Source organism: Sylvia atricapilla, chromosome 9, assembly GCF_009819655.1.
Source record: "Sylvia atricapilla isolate bSylAtr1 chromosome 9, bSylAtr1.pri, whole genome shotgun sequence".
Classification (NCBI taxonomy): Eukaryota; Metazoa; Chordata; class Aves; order Passeriformes; family Sylviidae; genus Sylvia; species Sylvia atricapilla.
Genome location: NC_089148.1, coordinates 30,859,440 through 30,878,286, shown reverse-complemented (window position 1 = coordinate 30,878,286; position 18,847 = coordinate 30,859,440). Strand labels below are relative to the sequence as shown.

The 18,847-nt window shown below is 39.1% G+C and overlaps 1 protein-coding gene across 1 annotated transcript in view; it reads right to left on the bottom strand.

Moving 5' to 3' along the window:
• LOC136365163 (BEN domain-containing protein 5-like) overlaps positions 1-18,847 on the bottom strand; it is a 564,308-nt gene that overhangs the window by 333,741 nt on the left and 211,720 nt on the right. Inside the window, exon 4 of the mRNA XM_066325516.1 lies at positions 11,345-11,439. Coding sequence (XP_066181613.1) covers positions 11,345-11,439 — 95 coding nt within the window. The remainder of the gene's footprint in view (positions 1-11,344; positions 11,440-18,847) is intronic.

Genomic DNA, 18,847 nt, shown 5'->3' with positions numbered 1-18,847 from the left:
CTTCAAGAGAGATAGCTTTTATTAATTACGTGTTAAATTAAAGCTACAAACAGCCTTTATTTATGTTAGCACAAGATTCTCTCGGTGGATAACTTTATTTCATTGCACCCTACTTTCCAAGAAACAAGACCTTCAAAAGTAACTCTAATAACAAGTTTGGTTTGGACCTAAGATTGTGTACCAACCCTTGAAACAAAGAACGAAAGGAAAACTTCAGTTTCAATCATAAATATTTAGGTATTGAAATGTCAGCTTGTGCTGAAAACCTGTATTTGAAGGGCAGAAACTTTTCAAGCATGAAACCCCTCCTTCAAGGAAGGCAAACAGAAATCCAAACCAAAACTAAAAAAGCAAAACCTTTGGAAAAGCACCATGCCATTTTCACTGCCATCACTCTCCTTCCCACACCTACGTGCTGCTTTGAGTGTCTTGATAATTTGCTGAAGAGTTTTGCTCACCTGCAGAATTTCAGGGGAAACCACACAGTGGCAGTACTGTGAATGCAAACACTCTGCTCTGTTGTGCAGCAGCTGCTAAGAACTAAAATACAGTTTTCCATCCTTGGCTACGGTTAAGTTGGCTCTTTCTTTTCTATACAGAGCATGCAGTCAACATGTAATTTATTTCCTTCTTTATTTTTAGTATCCAGAGGTACCAGAAACAGTCACACATTTCCCTCCAGGCTACTATTTTCTTGCCATTTGTATCCACTTCTTCACTTCCTCTACTCAGATGTGTTTGTAAAGCCCAGTTCCTTAGTGCAAACTTGGAATTCTTTGCCGAAAGAAAAGGAAAAGGAAACAAACTGAAGGAGCATCCCCCATATGAAAATACCAACACACCCACCCCAGACATTTATGATTCATTTAGGTCATTGGTTTCTGTACTTTCATAGCACACAGAAACAAGTTGATGAGTATTAGAAATGACAAATCCAGAATGCTCTGTTCACTTTCCTGTACTCAGAGACTCTTGTCAAACACTGCAGCCACACAGATCACAGATGTTATCTTCTGATTTACAGCTACCTCACATCAGCTGGGAAATTTCCACTCTTGTGGAAATTTCCTCCAAGTGAACATTCTCTGATTGCAAATGATCTTCTGGATTTAAAAGCCCCAAATTTCAGGCAGGAATGTAACAGTTAACATGAACATGTATTCTTGAGGAGTGTGACCTACAGCACGGGGTTTGTTGTTTGTTTGTTGCTGTTTTAACTTATACACAAAACTATATTTATATCATTCCCACCTAAATCAATTCCCCTTCATTTCACCACTTACACACACAGTATTTATCTTTTTTTTTTTTTTTTTTTCCTCCTTTCAAAGCAAGAATCAACTTTTTCCCTGCAGGGGTTAACACTCAGTGAATCTGAATGTGTTTCCTTCCCTACTTATCTTGACTTACTTTGCTTTTAGCTACAGAGGCTGCTCCTGAAGGTAAAGCTCTTCTGACTGCACATGCAGCAGCACTTTTCCCCTGGCTGAGTCATTCCTCAAGTTCACAGAGTTGAAAGAAGCCAAACACTTTCTGGGCAGGATTCGCATCACAATCCTTTCCACCAGTACCCCCAGGATAGAGACAGTCCCTCCCTAGAGCCCAGGGAATTATGTTTAATAAAAAACTACACAGAAAAATACACATGCTACATGACTCCCCTTCATTGACTGAATGGCATTTCAAAAGCAACCATAAGAACATTAAAGTATCCAGTACTGTAGCAGATGGGGAAAAAAATCTTTTTCTTATCAAAGCTAAATTATTATATCACTTTGAGTTGTGAAGCCATGAGGTACTGGTGTTTTTTAACTCCACTAGGAAAAATATTAGGAGAGGATTTTCTCAAATATTAAAAGGCACAATAAGTTATTTTAACTTGGATATTCCTCAAATTATTTCTATTGTAAATCTATCCTTTTTAATTTGAATCTCTTTGTCTTGAGCTGAAACGTCCCTGCCTATAAATACTCTAAATGGTATTGCATATTTCCAATAAACAATTCCAAAAGAATTCTCCACAGAATGAATTCAGTATTTTTTTACAGCAGCGCCTCAGAAAGGCTAAAAAAACCCTGAGACCTTCAAACAAAAAGCAAACAGAAACTACATTTTCTTCCTCAATCTCAATGGCAATTCCCTATTAGGGAAGTTACTCATTTTACCACCTCGTGTCATTTTACTACAAGTCCAGTTACTCGGTGCAAGTCCCTAATAAATTAACAAGCAATCCTTAATAAAAGCCTAACCCTTGAGCTGCTGAGAGGACACTTTCTGCTCATTCCTGTGCTGCTCATGACGCCTTTGGCCACGCTTTTTGGGGCAGATGGCAGCGGAGTAAGCACACAGACCTTGCTCCCACACCTACAGGTCCCTCCGAAGGGACAGGCTGTGCCAGCCTCACCAGGGACGCCCACCTCTCATGGGGCTTGGCGGTGTCTGTGCAAGAGCACAGAATGGGGAAAAAACAGAGAATAAGCCCAGAAAAGGGCACAAGGCAGCCCCTGAGGGGAGGTGTCCGCAGGGCAGGGCCAGCACGGCTCTGCTGCACCCACCTGCACTGCTCACCCACCTCCACGGCCATGCTGTGGGCATGTCCAGCCTGGAAATGCCACCACAGGTCCTGGGGAAATGCCCCAGACCTGCTGCCCAATACCCCGAGAGCCCATAAAAATAAAAATAAAGCTCTGCATCCCACCCAGACCTGCTCTGCAGAAGGCAGGGAAACCTGCAAAGGGAGCCGAGTGTCTGAGGGTGGTGATGAAGGCACTGTGTCCTTCAAAGCTCTACTGAAGATCCGTGGTTTCCAAAGGGATGCTGCTCCAGCCAAGAAAACAGCGCTGCCCAGAGCTGTCACCCGGCTCAGCCCATCCCCTCCCCAGCAGCACTCTGATTTTCCAGAGGCAGGGAACTGTGGGCAAAGCTGCCAGCTTTCCACTGAGAGCCTGGAGCCTCACCTTTCCATTACCCAAAGCATCTGACAGCCAGTTATCCTCGTGCTGCCTGAGCAGCACCAGACAGAATGATTGGAATTAGTATTTGCTGCCAAAAAATATTGGATACTTTCTAATCACACTAGGAGAGCTCTTGCTAGGCTTTCAATCTCAGAGATGCTTAATATAGTGTAGCAGGAAGACGAAGTTTCGCTTTCAAGCTGGAATTCAATAATCCTACTTGAAGCAGTTTTAAAAACAAACTTTAACCACTGCCTCAGCATCTAGAGACACAGGAAAGATCTTATCCCTACTGCATTGTTATTAAATTTTAATTCTCTCAAACCTGTGCCATATCATACAGAAGTTAATTCATAACTTATCCCCAGTAATCGTAGCATAAAAACCAGGTTTTTATCTTTGGGTTTGTATACAACTGTTGAATCCCACGAGTCCAAGTTCAATATACAGCACCTATTATTTTAATGTTCTGTTCCTGCATTATCACTCACCATACTTATTTACTGCTCATTTTCTCTACAGTTCTCAATTTCCACAGTACAGCAAAATGTTTTTGTCTTTTATTTTATGTTCTATTAAAAGAAAAATTGAACTCATTGCTTTGACTTTTACCACGGCACTTGGAATATAAGGCAAATGCCTGAGAATGGGTTTTATCAGAAGTTTGCACCTTTTCCTCTGCGCTAAACATTGTTTCTTCACAGCAAATGAATAAAAGCTTTGTTGTTAATGATTCAAACAAACATTGTAAATAATTAGGCTGGACGTTTCAGCCCTAACTTTGCTTAGAATTGTATTTCTGATGTATTGCACATTCTATGCTTTTATGTCATATGTAAATTTAAACAGTACTATGTATTTTTAAAACCCTGTGTTGAAAGATCTTTAAAGTTGCAAGGCTAAGTGAAGGAAAGCCAAAATTTAACCTGACTGTGCTGCGTCCTGGTGCATTCTCAATTATATTATGTCATAGGTTATTACATCTTGTTAAATTCAACTTGTCTAGCACTCTTCAAACCATTAAAAGATTCTTAAAGAGATGTTACATTTTCTGATTACAGTTTTTGGCTCTTATTTGTGTAGTCTTGTGTTAACAGTCTGATTTTCAAGTACATTTCTTGGTGACACTCAGCTTTGTCTGTGTAGAGCTCTTACTACTAAGTACTTACAGCTGATAAATGCCATTCTTAACAGAGGTGATTTTCATTCTGCTTCACTCCATTAGTCCAAAGTATAAAATTGCAATGAAAAGCTGCAATGTCCTCTTGGTAGTTTGACTCTACTTTGAGCTCAGTGCTGCCCATATTTATCTAACTTACAGACTCATTTCGGGGGGAAAAAAAGCTTCAATTTTATGTACTTTTTGTTAAACCTGCCAAGGTTAGGGACCCAGTTCTGTGAACACTTTTCATGCAATCAGTTCCACCAAATGCCCATCACCTGAGGAGAGAGAATGACCTGTTTCAGGATGGGATATAATGCACAGCTCTGGTCATATTTTGCAGCTATTAAACTCAATACCATGGACTGTAGTGGGAAAAACCTACAATTCAGTTGTTTTAAACTGCCACGAAACCTCCCAACTGCAAATTTCATTGTGCTTTGCACCGGTGATAGGGGAGCTATTTTCACACAACTCCACGCTCTTAAGATTTTTGAATTTCTCATCAGAACCCCAGTAATTAAGTATTTATAGATGACAAAAAACGCACCTAACAGGAACAAACCCATTTGTTTCCTATGTGCTTCAAACCTTTCATGAATAAAGTAGTACCAAGGGTAACCTTTCATGAATACAACCTTAGGGATCACAGAGTGCCCTCAATCAATGCAGGGAACTCATGTTGACAGAGTATATGGGAAACAGATTGAGGTATTAAAGCACATAGCCTCTGGTGTTTTAGATGTAAATACTATAACCATCAAATATTTAGACTCTTATGTAAGCAGTATGTCATTTTTTAAACAGTTACTGCTTGGAATAAATCTTTAAGGATGGAATTTTCAGAAGTGCTCAGTATTGGCCTAACTTTGCTCTTACTGAAATCAATCATAAAATTTTCACAACTTCAGAAAAAAGACTTTGTCTGTTTATATGTTTCCACAGCCCTAAGCACAATAAGTCTTGATCCTGGCTGGGGCCTTTTGGCTCTGCTGTAATCTAAATAAATTGATTTATAGGAGATCAGTTAGATAAATGATGAGGAAAGACACACATACATAAAAAAACAGCTAGGGTTTTTAATGGTGGCATAGCAGCCTTTGGAACTTCATCATCATTTTATCTTTGAATCCTAAAACACATTTGCCTTCTTTTATTTTAATTCAAATTCCCTGTTATTAGTTTTCTCCAACATAATTCCATCTTAAATTTCCAGTGAAGTATCCCTCCAATAAAATGCAACTTACTTTCTTAACACAAACAGATCCTATTTAATCTACACCATATACACATTAATTTGGGGATCTGACTCATGCATTGTTTCAGCAGAATATAATCTCTATTTCCAAAAAAGCTGTTGTTAATAACAGTGATGTGGAACTTCCTCTCTACTTCCAGAAATAACCACCTTTGCCGAGCAGGGAAAGAGGAAGAGAGTATGTTTCTTTTATGGGTTTGTAGAGTGCTTAGAACTGTTTTGTTATTTCACAAGATCCACACAAACATTCATTTACCTGGAGATTGGCAGTTATTTCACTTTAATATACATGCCAACCTGAAACCTAAAGAGATCTTATTCTCTTCCAAAGAGCTGCACCGAGACCAAGACAAAACTACTTCTGCTTTTCGCTCAGCATGGGATTTCAAAAGGTCGATACCAAAATGCCTTTCCCACTATTTTCTCCAAATAAAATGCTACAAGTTATTGAAATGAAGGTTCCACAGACAATTCTCAAGGCATATTGAGAATTATGGCCATTCCCTTGTCCCTGCTTCAGCTACGTATTCCCAACTCCCTTACCGCTCCTGTGGCTGGGGCTACACAGCTGATTTTGGATGTCTAGAATAACCCAGACCAAGACTAAGTCCTTTCTCTCCCTTGAAAGTTTGGTTTTTTTCCCCTGGGCTCACTCCCAGCCTGGTTCTCCTGTGCAGAGCTGCACCAGGATGAGGGAGGGGGAGCTCTGAGGAGCCAGAGCTACACCTGGCAAGGACTGAACCAACACCCACCTGTGCCACGGAACTCACTCCTGAGCCTCCAAAAGCATTCTCACCACATCCCTCAGGAAGGCAGGAGCAAGCACACATGACATTATAAAGCTGGCAAAAGAACAAACCTCCAAGAGTAGCCAAAGTTGTAAAATAGGCCAAGGAAGGAATCAGGTAATGATAACAGCTTGTTCATCTCCTTTACCTAAATTCAGGTGATGTTATCACTACCCCCAGCCTGCTATATATTTTATAGTAGGCAATTTTAGTCTTTCAGATTAGCAGGCTATATATATATTTAGTGCTTTATTCTCAAACTGTTTCACCACAAATGACAGCTCATTTCACAAACAGCTTATCTTATGGCTAAAGATATATAAATACATACTAAAAATGCTGCTGAAAGTCGCAGAATGTATAATGCAGCCTGGTAGACATGGTAGTGATTGTAACACTGCATTGTAGACACAAATGTTAAAGAAACTTGGCAAGAAGCAACACATTTTAGCTACTCAAAATTCAGATTTTCTTAGACTTGTCCCCTTCTGATGAATGGAACATATGGGAGTATTGTTCATAAAACTTACATTGCTTTTCTTGATGTCTACCAAAATTCCTCATCATGACAATATTTACCACGATACATACAGATTCAAATTTGAATTAATTACCCAGAAGTTTTTCTCTGCTTCCAGGTTTGCTGGAAAAGAAAAACACTTCAGAAGCAATGTGTTGTGAGCATTTAGCAGTAGATGTTGTAGCAGCAGAGGTAGCAGAGCGCTTGCTGGAGAAGGGAGCTGCACGCTTAAAAGCCATCAATGCTGAGTGAAATAAAAGACAGAGAAGAAAGCGAGAGCTTTGCCAAGAAGCAGTTTGAAACCTGACATTATAAACAAAACACATTTAGATCTAGACATAAATCCTCCGTATGTTGAAGGCTCAGTAATATTTTAGCTAGCATTATTACTTACAAACAATTTCTGAAATACAGCATCAAAACTGCAGAACAGCCTTTAACCTTGTGTTCATCCACTCAAGAGCCACGTTATTTATTATCCTTTATCCCTTAATTATGGGGACTTCACCTACTGCTCTCTGCTCATTTGAAATGCAGAATAAAATACAATGGATGTCTAAAGACTTAACAGGTGTCAACCAGATATTTGCCAGCTACTGCTACTATTCTACTGGGAGGAGTTGCTGTTCTATAAATACTAATTAGAGTTTTGCACATGATCTTGCTGAAATACCTAAGGTGATGAGTGGCCAGTTGTTACTTTTAAAAGATTAGCACAATTTGAAAAACTAATGTCCCCGATGAGGCAATGCTCACACTGAATAATCAAGAGTTATAGCTGTTCTCTGCCCAAAGGGAATATTTGCTCACTTCATCATTTGGAAAATCTGCTGCCTCTCGAACAACTCACTCTTCTATTTAACTTTGAGAAACTTGTAAAACTTTGTGCAATCAATATAATAGTAAAGAATATGTAGTTAGATGGTCTTCCACTGCTATGCCCATGACAGGCTTTACTACCTTTACTTCCAAAGACAGAGCTCTCAGTGTGAAATCATGATTAAGAAACTGCAAAAAAATAATGTTGTACTTAAATCAAGCAGCAAGGAAAAATAGGATTACAGTATAAAGTCCATAAACACAGCCAAAATTCAATTTCCTCAAATCCATTTCCCTTCAAATTCTTCACCTCCGCTAAACAGGAAAAACAAACACAGGCAAATCAGAACAGGTCTCTGTGGCGCTGAGGTTTTATATTAAAATTTTATATATAGCAATTTTTGTTTTTAAAATCCCCTCCAATTCTCTAAAATCTTGATGCAATATAGCTGAAAAAAACCAGTTAATTTTAACCAAAATGTTAAAGTGACACAGCCTATTCCCTTGGTTTGTAATAAAATCTTGAGTTTTATCTTGCCCAATCTGCTATAGAAAGCAACTGACCTCACCAGGTGTGACACATTGACGTATTTCAATATGTGAACTGTGCTTCAATGCAATGAAATTTGATCCAACTGATACAATCCCTTACTATTTAGTGTCCATAGCCATGTGTGGGCAAAACATATATATCATTTTAATCAGGATTTTTTTCAGGCTTTTAATTCTTATTTTTAAATAAATATTTTTCTTTACCGTGAAACCTATATTTTTCCTTATCCCTCAAGGATATCCCTTCTCCTCTTTTCCAGTAGCTCATTACTGGAAATGTTTGGCCTTACTTCAAAAGAGAAGAATGTGTCAACACCAGAACATCTGTGTCCACATAGAGTGCTTTGATGACAGTGATATACTCCATTTACATCAGTAACACTGAGCTGAACTTTGATGCTGTCTGCATTTAAAGATCTTACCCCACAGGGCAAGAGAATACAGGTCAAAAACGTTGATCTCTGTTTGACACACTCTCTACTTCAAGAGCACTTGGCAGCAATTTGTTCCAAAGTCAAGAATCAAACTCACAAAGTGTTGCAAAGCTTGGAGCCATGTTTGCATAACCACATTCAAAACAAATATTAAAATTCACAATCTCTGGAGGCCAACCTACTTTTGATATGCTGGGGCTTGTGAGCAATACAGTCAAATTGTAGCCTGAGTACAGTAGGAAGTTTCTCATTTAAATCTAAAAGCCACAACTCAGGCTTGAACATTTGTTAGTAAGAGGAATAATGTGCCTATATGTTTCAAATTAAAAAAAAAAATTAAAATGGACACTTTATCATCTAAAACTCAAAACTGATTATCTAAAAAAGGGAGTGGAATAGTTACATGTGACACAGAGTTGTTCCTATCAGTGTGGCCAGAGGAAGTCGGGTGAATTTCAGTATGGAACAAATGTCTCCACAGGCAGGCAAAATAATTAATAATTCCTCAAATATTTCATACAGAGGAGTTCAGAGATGAAGCCTGAGCTACAAAGTATTTGTAGCCCACGGCTACTGGTAATCTTCCTTTTAACTGGATTTAAAAACCTTTACTGTTTCTTCAGCTTTTTGTAATTAATATATCATTTTCTAATTTAATTACATTGTGCCCACTAAACTGCTATGCTGACACAAGCCCTAATACGAGGTGGAGAGTTTCAATAGTTTCCTTCCACACCTTCCTCCCCTGATGTAAAGCTCAGCACTTTTGCAGCATTGAATGATCCAATATTGCTTACAAGACTAATACACACAAAACATCAAACGGGATCCAATCAATGCAGCTGGATATTGCCCTGCTCGTGTTCAAGGACCACAGCCACCTGTGTGCTGCAACAGCAGCTGCAAGTACTGCTAAATCCTATTTCAGCAAACAGAGAAAGAGGAAATTTTGTTTACAGGTTACGCTAGAATGCCATGGAAACAGATACAGAGGTAACTGTGAAAGGCATAATCCAAATGGAAGACAGCCCTGATAGAGCTCATACAGCCAAAAATAATATATATGTTTTTCCACTTAGAAAACACATGCATAAATCCTATTAACATCAGGACAGAAAATTATACTGAGTAGACCCCAATATCACTAAGGTCCCTGATAACAGTATGAATTAATGTGCGCCTTCAAAGCAGAGCAAGATGGTTTCATACGCAGACTATTAGAAAAAAATAAAAATATCTTAATAGAATAATCATCTTTTTTAAAAAAAAAAAAAATTACATCTTGAATTTTTGAAACAGGATTAAAGTGTGGTAGTAGCCCTGTAAAAGGGAGCTGCTCAGCACCTGCTGCCTACACTGTGCCTGGCTTCAGGCAATGTTATTCATTCCTCGCTTTCATGGGAGCAAAATACATCCTCTAAAAATATAAAACACAAAAATAAATAGGTCTCCGGGGAAATGGAAGAGAAATCTGTTTTAAAAATAGTGAAGGAGCCTCTATGTTCTAAAAAAATTAGTCCATTTTGCATTGTTTTGTAAGATTTACACTTTAATTTGAAAACAAAGTAAGGCATAAAATTTGTATGAAAGCAATATCTGATTTATAGATAAGCTTAAAAAACAATACACTTAGCTGCAAATACCAGACCCCAGTGAGAGAAGAAAAGGTTTTGAAAAATGATTAAAATATGCTTGATAAATGTGGCCCTGCAATGCCCCAAAAGAATTTTTTGAAGTTAAATAGTAAACACAATTAACATGACTTTTGCTACAAAACCTCTAAATTCAATAGATTTTTTAAATTAATTTTCGATGTTATTACATATTCCTATTGAGCTGGAATGGACTCAATCCACTAACTGTCCTGTGAGACATTTCTTTTGTCCATAGGACATTATCATCTAGACAAAAAGCCAAATATCCATTCCACTGGTCACAGGAAGGGGAAGCCACACAATGAGAACAATCTAATGACCACCATTTCCATCTTGGGAGTGAAAAATTTGTGACAGTTGAAGCATTCAAGAAAGATATATTTATAAAGCCCAGATAATGTCCAGTTTGATCAAATGCATTACTAATTAACCAATAAAAAGTAGCAGCTGTGAAGGCTGACAAGAATAACTTACTGAACACCTCTGGCCTAACCTCACTATCCATATTCAAACAAGTCTCCTGGCAAAGGCAAATCATATAATTCTTGGGAGCCTTGCAAGCATTCAGACTCACTAGATTTACATATTATTATTCACAGTAGATGTTTCATTACATTTGCTTTGAGAAAATGTACAATCTATATGGGTATTCACATGTTTAATATGCACATGCCTTCCCATTTGGTACATTTTATGCAGCTGAGGATGAGGTTGTTTGGCCTCTCTCTGTCTTAGGCCGAGCACTGCTCGTTCATGTGAGGGCGACTCACATGGCAGAGCCCAAATTCCTCCACCAAACTGCAGCCACCCCAAAACAGGCAGAACAATTACAAGCAGCTTCTCAAAACCAAACCAACCCCAGTCCATCTCCCATAGTATTTTCAGGGTATTTTTTGGAGATTAATGCACCTCAAAAATGGTACGATTACTGTCCTAAGAGGTGGATAGTTGCTAAAAACAATTTTCCCCAAGCCCTGACTGCTCAGTTTGCTCAAACAGACGTCACTTCTGTCACGCCACTTGAAACAAGGCACTACAAGGGATCTCCAGAATTCACACTGGCAAAGAGAAGTGTCCTCACAACACTGCTGTATCAAGGTTCCTATACTCTCAGGTAAAAGTGCCCCTCAGCCATGGGATCTTTGGTGCAAGTGCCAAGTAAAACACGTTTAACTCAATAATTCTTTGAGAGAATAACTCACCATTTAGGTCGGCTTGTGGATTTCACCATTGGAGCCATCCCATCTCTGTAGAGGCTTTTTGTTTTACTGAAGTTGACAACATTGAAAATTACTCTCTGGAGAGGAAAAAAAGGAAAAAGAGAAGAGATCAGGTATAAATTCTGAAAGAGTTTCTATGTGTGTTGTCTATATCAGACGCATAAAAATATACAAAGATAATATATGAAATAGATGTATACCTTATGAATTATTGTTAGTCTCCATAGACCTCAGGTAATGGATATCCTGTCTGTTTCAAGTATTTAAAATGTCCATGTTGTTTTACACTGCACTGATACATATGAAATATATGTTTTTAATTTAGCATACTGATTTTTCAGTCGGAATCCTACCCAGATGAAAAAATAAGCAGAGCAAGTCCAGTGTGCTGCAGTTAACATTACAGTGGTGGATGGAAAGCTGGGACATGGGGTAGGATTCCTTGTGAAAACCTACTGACTACTTCACAGAATCATAGGATAGAAACATAGAATTCCTGAAGCTGGAAAAGACTTCCAAGATCAAGTCCAGCCACTAATCCAGCACTGCTAAATCCACAGCTAAACCATGTCCCTGAGCACCACATCTACATCCCTCTGGAGAAGGCAACAACTTCCCAAGTACTACACAATTCCAATCCTTAACAACCTTTTCAGCAAAGATGTTTTTTCCTAATACACAACCTAAAGCCTCCTCTAGTAAAACCTCTTGTCCTATTGCTTGTTATCTGGGAGAAGAGACTGACACCCACCTGGCTACAAGCTCCTTCCAGGGAATTGTAAGGAGCCTCCCCTGAGCCTCCTTTTCTCCAGGCTGAGCCCTCCCATCTCCCTCAGCTGTCCCCGATTTGTGCTCCAGACCCTGCCCCAGCTCTGCTGCCCTGCTCTGGGCTCTCTCCAGCCCCTCACTGTCAGGCTTGTCCCGAGGGGCCAGAGCTGGACACAGCCCTCGAGGTGTGGCCTCACAGTGCCCAGCACAGGGGACAGTCACTGCCCTGCTCCTGCTGCCACCCCATTGCTGGTGCAGTCCAGGTGCCACTGGCCTTCCTGGCACAGCTGGCTCATGCTCAGCCCCTGTCCACCAGCAGCCCCAGGGCATTTTCCCCAGGCAGTTTTCCAGCCAGGAGCAGGACAGGGGTTGTTGCAGCCCAAAGGCTGGACCTGGCACTTGGCCTTGTTGAACCTCACACAAATTATCATCCTGTCCATATCCCTGCGCAGAGCCTTCCTGCCTTCCAGCACATCAACACTCCCATCCAGGTTGGTTTCATCTGCAAGCTGCCCAAGGGGGCACTTGATCCCCTACCCTTCTTAGCCTTCACACAGCAGCAGCAGGAAAAAAAATAAATAAAAAAAATAAAAAAAAATCTGATATTTTTTCCCCAAAGATAGGAATATTTCTCTTCCTTTCCCCTGGTAAAAGGAAGACTTTTCCCTTGCAAAAAGCGTACAGGATACCTACACAGAAATTGCACGTAGCCATCAGGTGTTTGGATATGAGACATAAGAAGAAAAGGTTCTAAATCTGATCTTAGTTGAAACTAAAACTTTAGGGAAACTGTAGGTGATATTTAACAGGTCAAGGGAGAGCAAAATTTAAATCTTTAAGGGTAATGGACTGATACTAAAAGCAAATTAATGCAGGGGGAAGACAAGAGAAAACAGAGACAAAACCTTTTTCTTTACCATCTGTTTTCTTCAAGTCATTTCATACAAAATTACTTATTCTGTCTCTGTTAAGAAAGTCTAAATTGGATCTAGCTCATCTCTTGGAGCACACTGACTTTTCAGATGGTAAATGCAGTATCCCTCATTTGTTGTACTCTTTTGACACCCAGCATTGATGTACTCCAACAAAACAAAATATGAAGTCTAAATTAGTTTTTATAAAACAGTCCACAATATAGTGATACAATTCAATTTCTATGTCTCTCTTTACATTTGTTTTTGTAAAGGTAGAAGTGAAGACAAACCACTAAAAATCATATTCACACTTTTCTTTTAGAACAAACTATTGTACTGTTGGCACCCCTCATAAGGGTCCAGGAGAAGCCTAAGAACTGATTGATCACTGTTTAAAATCAAACAATTTTTTACTAAAACAATAAGATCAATTAAGCTTTCATATGTAAAACTTTGCAAAAAAAAACAAATCTGGACCTTCCAGGCAGTCTGCTCAGGCAACAGGGAGTGATAAGATTAAAGTGAAAGGAACCAGCAGCGGACACACACAGGAACCAGGCACATTTTTCCTCTCGTATGGGACAGGTAGGAAGCCAGGCAAACTGCATAGCCCTATGTCCTCAAGAAAAATTAAGCAAGTTTGTTTGAGGTAAGGTAGCGCTGAAGATTTTGTGAATGGGGGTACATACTTCTCTATGTTGCAAATTCTGCAAATCAGTAAAAGCAAAATCTAAAAATAACCTGTAGGCTTGACTAGAACTGACATGAAAAACTATCAAGTTGAGAAAATCACTTTCTTGAAGGTGGTAATTCAATTTTGCACCAAAGGTAGTGAGGAAACTACATATCCCTGCACAAGAGTTATCATGTATTTTGAGATTTTCTAGTGGTCATGAGATGAACTTATTTTTAGAACTCTGGATGGAAGAATGCACTTAATTTACAGAAGGTTATGTTTGTAATTTTAAGTATTTAGGGTATTGTTTATCTGATGAAATATCCACCTTGGGAAGTCTCTAGTTATTTTTCATCTTCTTATGTTGACAACGGATGGGTACAAGTTAGGGAATGGTATTTAGTCTCTAACATGTTTTATGGTCTCTACATGTTTTATGCTCTACATGGAAGCATTTCCCTTTATTAGAACGCTCCGATTTTCCTCTGTTACTTAACTCTCTTCATATTTTGGAAAACAAATTTAGTTGCAACAAATTGGTTTGTTAATCTTGATGTTTGCATGGAGTGAATGAAACAAACAAGATCTCCAAACCAATTGCCTTAAACTTTGGATGCAATCATGTCACTGTTGGAAAGGGAAAGTTGCTAATTTTGTTACATACTGACTCAGAGCAGACAGCTGGTAGAGAATGTTCTTATTCCAATCAAGCTTATTTTGTATAATGAGTTGGGCAAATGTACACAACTGGGTAAGCAATGTATATAAAAACAAAAATATGCAGCTCATTTAACAAAACAGTGCAGATGACGGCGTTCGGAGCGCTGCCGCTCGCCGTTAGCGACGCGCGCAATTCCCCCAGCATGGCGCCCGGAGAGATTGGCACAACCAAAATCATCGAACGGCGCAGAGCAGGACTTTATCAACACACACACCGCCGAGGTAATCAAGCACACAAACCCAAAGCGCTCAAATGAGCAGCTGAACTCCGTCAAGTATTCCTGGTGATAGTTAAAATAGTCCATGCGGCTCAGCCAGTGGAGTGTGCAAAAATGTAATGACTACAGGATACACACTGGATACACACGCTGGAAAAATATGCAGCTTGCTCAATAAGGTATGCAAACAGCTTTGAACTGAATGCTATCATAAAAGGCTGTGATACAGCAATCAAAGTTTTGCTGAACAAATCTAATTTTTAGTCTAATTTCTGTCTCTACTTATATCCTCTAACACACCAGTTATGCAGTGTAAAGAGCAAAAGGGCTAGAACAAACTAGAACAAACAAATGAAACACTTCTTTGCAAGAAAATTATCACTTTTCTGAATGATTATATGAGTTACAAAGATGTACAAGATTGTCATCTTGTAAGTAATATAATTGAGATACTCCAAAATGAGTATTCAAGACTTAAAGAAATATCAAGTTAAAAAAATAAAACTAGATTAAGCATACTTAAAATTCCCAAGAAATTGTTCTCATCTCCAGAGCATCAATACAGAAGAAAATGGTGGAAATTTTTCACAATAAAAATAATCGTTGGATATTTGTGAGTATATGAACATCAGTAAAAGAAGAAATATTCAAACTGATGCTGTACCAGAAATTATAATTCTGTGCTTTCACTTTAAGATTTAGGATGAAATCTTTAATCTATTGCATTATTTTGACAAACTGATCTGCAATTCCTGGCTAGTGGAAGAGGCATGCTGCAGAAAAGCCCCTCAGGACAGCACCGAGTCAAACCGTGCTCTTGGGGAGGCACCAGGATGTGTTGTGGCTTCACAGCGTGAGGGAAGACAACTGCTGTGCTTTTGGGCTCTGTGCTTGGGCTGCCAAATCTGAGACAGATGTAAGAGAACATGAGACAAGGCAGGCAAGTTCTGCCCACTGAGAGAAGGAGGAGAACCTCTTTCCATAACTTGGGCAGTAAGTTTGAATTTGAAGATATGTTACTGATAAAACCATCAGAAAACAAAGGAAAAGCTTGGTACTTCCTTTAGCCTTGAAATTTACTGATTAAGTCTAGTTTTCCTTATAGTCCTTTGAAGACTTACTTCAGGAATTAAAAGCACAAACAGGTATTAAGGAATGCTAAGCACATTTAACATGAGCAAGATGAAGATGAACCACGAATAAAAGGAGGAAAAGTGGCTGAAATATGAAAAGCTTTTTTTTTTTTTTTTTTATTGCCAGCAGTTTTCCTGACTGGAGCTGGAAGGAGTTGCTGGCTATTTGGGGTCAAGCACACAGCAGGGTGGGTTTGGTTTGGAGCTGAAGGCAGTGAGAGTGGATGGGATTGTACTGAGCACCATATTCCAACAGGGCTCACCCAGCTTCCAGCAGGTTTTTCCAACTGAAAAGAGTTTCCAAAAGAAAGTTACACCTTTGACAAAGGTTAAGTGCCTTCCCTCAGGACAAGGACACACTTGGTCCCTTCAAAAAGGCTCCCAAGGTTATTTTACATGGTTTTCCCTGCCCGGCTGCTCACAGAAATAACTGTGCAGCTCTGCCTGACATTAAAAGGGGAAAAAAAAAACCAAAAAACAAACACACCATAGAATGCCACAAAATTCTGCCTGAGGCAGACACCTGGCACGGAAAATTTTGTGTCAAATCATTACCAGTAAGAGAAGTTCTAACTAACTGAAAATAGGGTTTGCAGTAGGAAGTGTCAGGCCTTCTTAATATTGATGTCACATACATATATTAAATATTTTAAATTATATAATATATTTCATATTAATAGCATAATAATTTCAATTCAGTGTACAATGCTGGATGCTACCAGTATGAGCTATGGAAGTACCTGGGGACCAATTATTTGAAGTCAGTCATGAACAATTTCTTCATTTACCCAGCCAAAATAAGAGAACTGGGCACTAAGTACTCTTACTAAGACCTTTCATCTGAAATTAAGTCTGAGATTTTGTGTTTTGAATGAACAATAGAGATCCAAAGGTGGTGGATACCATGGGGCTCTGCCTTCATATCTTGCTTTCCTCTCCTGTAGATTCTTTAGCTATTACAGTGTTTTGTGAATTTCTCCAACATGCACCTTTTTATGAGTTAGGTTCTTGCCTTGGCAAAAATCTTGGTTATCCTTTCCTTCCTTCCTCCTTTTTTAAAAAAATATGTAAGTTTTCATCCCTTTAAAGGGCAGATGTACTTCAGAAGGAGAGAAGGAAAACAAAACACAGAGAAAGAACAATGAGCCTACCCCATGACTTGTGAGATTTTTGAGACACCATTTATGAATGTGAGAAAGTGGCAACACGGGATTGCTGCCTGCTCACCAAAAAAAATGTGCTGCATTTTGGTATTTGAGTCAGAAGGTCTTTAGGATCTTTTCTGACAAAGCACCTTATACAAAGCTGTACAAAAATAAATTACACTGGAGGGACTTCCAAATGGCAAGAAAAAAGTGTCACCTGCAACTGTTATCAATGCCGAAGAAAACAAGTAATATAACAGTCAGCTCTGTGCAAAATCCCCAATGAGAACTTACAAATAGCGTTTTTCTGACCTTTTCAAATTTAAATCATTCATTACTGCTAACATTTTAAAATAACCCGTGCTTTTCTTTCCCCTTTGTAGGAACACTTGTCCTTTCAAATGGAAAAGTTTTTAATATTGACAGCATTTAGCCTTTTTCTCTTCAGCTAAGGAGCTTTCAAAATCTGCTGATGCTCAGGAGGGGAACATAAATTCTCCCTTTCAGAGGGGGGAGGATGCTGAGGACCACTGAGAGCTCCACCAGCCTGGCTCATCAGCTGCACCTGTGTCTTGTTAACTGTAAACTCTCGAGTCTTTACAACGCAGCAAAATTTTAGGAAAGTGACGCAGCAAATGTATTACAGATTGTGAATTATTAGTGGTTTTCCCTTGGTAGAGATCTTCGCTTAGTTACTTGAATGAGAGGAATGCTGAAGTCTGGGGTGTTGCAAAGAGCAACATTAAAATGAGACCCAAAGGATTTTAATACAGCAAGACCTCTGATATAATGCTTTGCTCTATTAAATTAGTTTAGCCTTTATTGTGGTATTTGTCTGTGTGTGGGAGATATTCCTGGCCTTGATGCTAGCTCAGTACCTCTGAGTGTTTTGAGCATGAGTGTTTTTCAGGTAACGGTTTAACTGTGTGTCAATGGCAAAAAATACTTTTAAAAAGAATCACCAGTTTAGGCCTTTGCCAGGTTATCAGTCCTTTCTGGCAGCTCTTTCTTTGCCCTCAAACTAATATGCTTAGGCATAGACGTACAGAAAAGACCTGTGCAAGCCAGTGCTCCTTCCCCACTTGGAATTTCACTTTTTCCTCACTAAGTTCTATGGCAGGGGGAACCTGTGGAGAAGATCCTCCTCCAGCAGAAAGCTATCAAAAGGATTCACAGAGGAGTTGCTACTCCCTGTTTACTGCCACGCTGTGGACTGACCACTAAACCTGGCTTCTGTGTGTGACCTGTCAGACTTGAAAATTAGGAGAGCAAGAGTCACTCCAAGTTTTCCCAACTCAACTTTTTTTGGAAAAACAGCAACTTTTCCATTGAACAGAATAACAATACTGTTCCCTTGCAATCATAAGTCAGCTTTCGGTTTTAACTTTTCATCTGAACATCAATAATCTGACACTTTCAATTGAAAACTCAGAAATGTCCATTCGGAAAGCCAGCAGTTGTGTAATTAGACCGACTCCTGTTCCTTGCTCCCTTGGGCCAAAATCTCCAATAGAATTGCAAATGTGTCACAAGACACATATTGGATTGTGTTGATTCATCAAAAACAAAATAGCACAAGTCCTGACAGGGCAAATAACCAGGCTATAGAGTTATTTAAAACAGGTTTGAAGCTGAAACCTTCTTGCCATTTTGTTTTCTGTTCTTTGTCACAAAAGGTCAAATTTTTTGCAAAAATAACAAAAGCATCTTTATTTAATCAGCTTGGGGGGGAAAAAGTTCTTTTATTATTTCCTGTCTCTTAATATATATGCAGGCTTTGGCAAAGGAGCTACTTCCAGTTCCATTACTGGGAAATTACTGAGCTACAGGGATGTGTGAGCAAATTTTTATTTGATAACTGACAGGTGCCTGAGCCCTATTGGCCTTGTCATTGCCTTTTTCCATACCCAT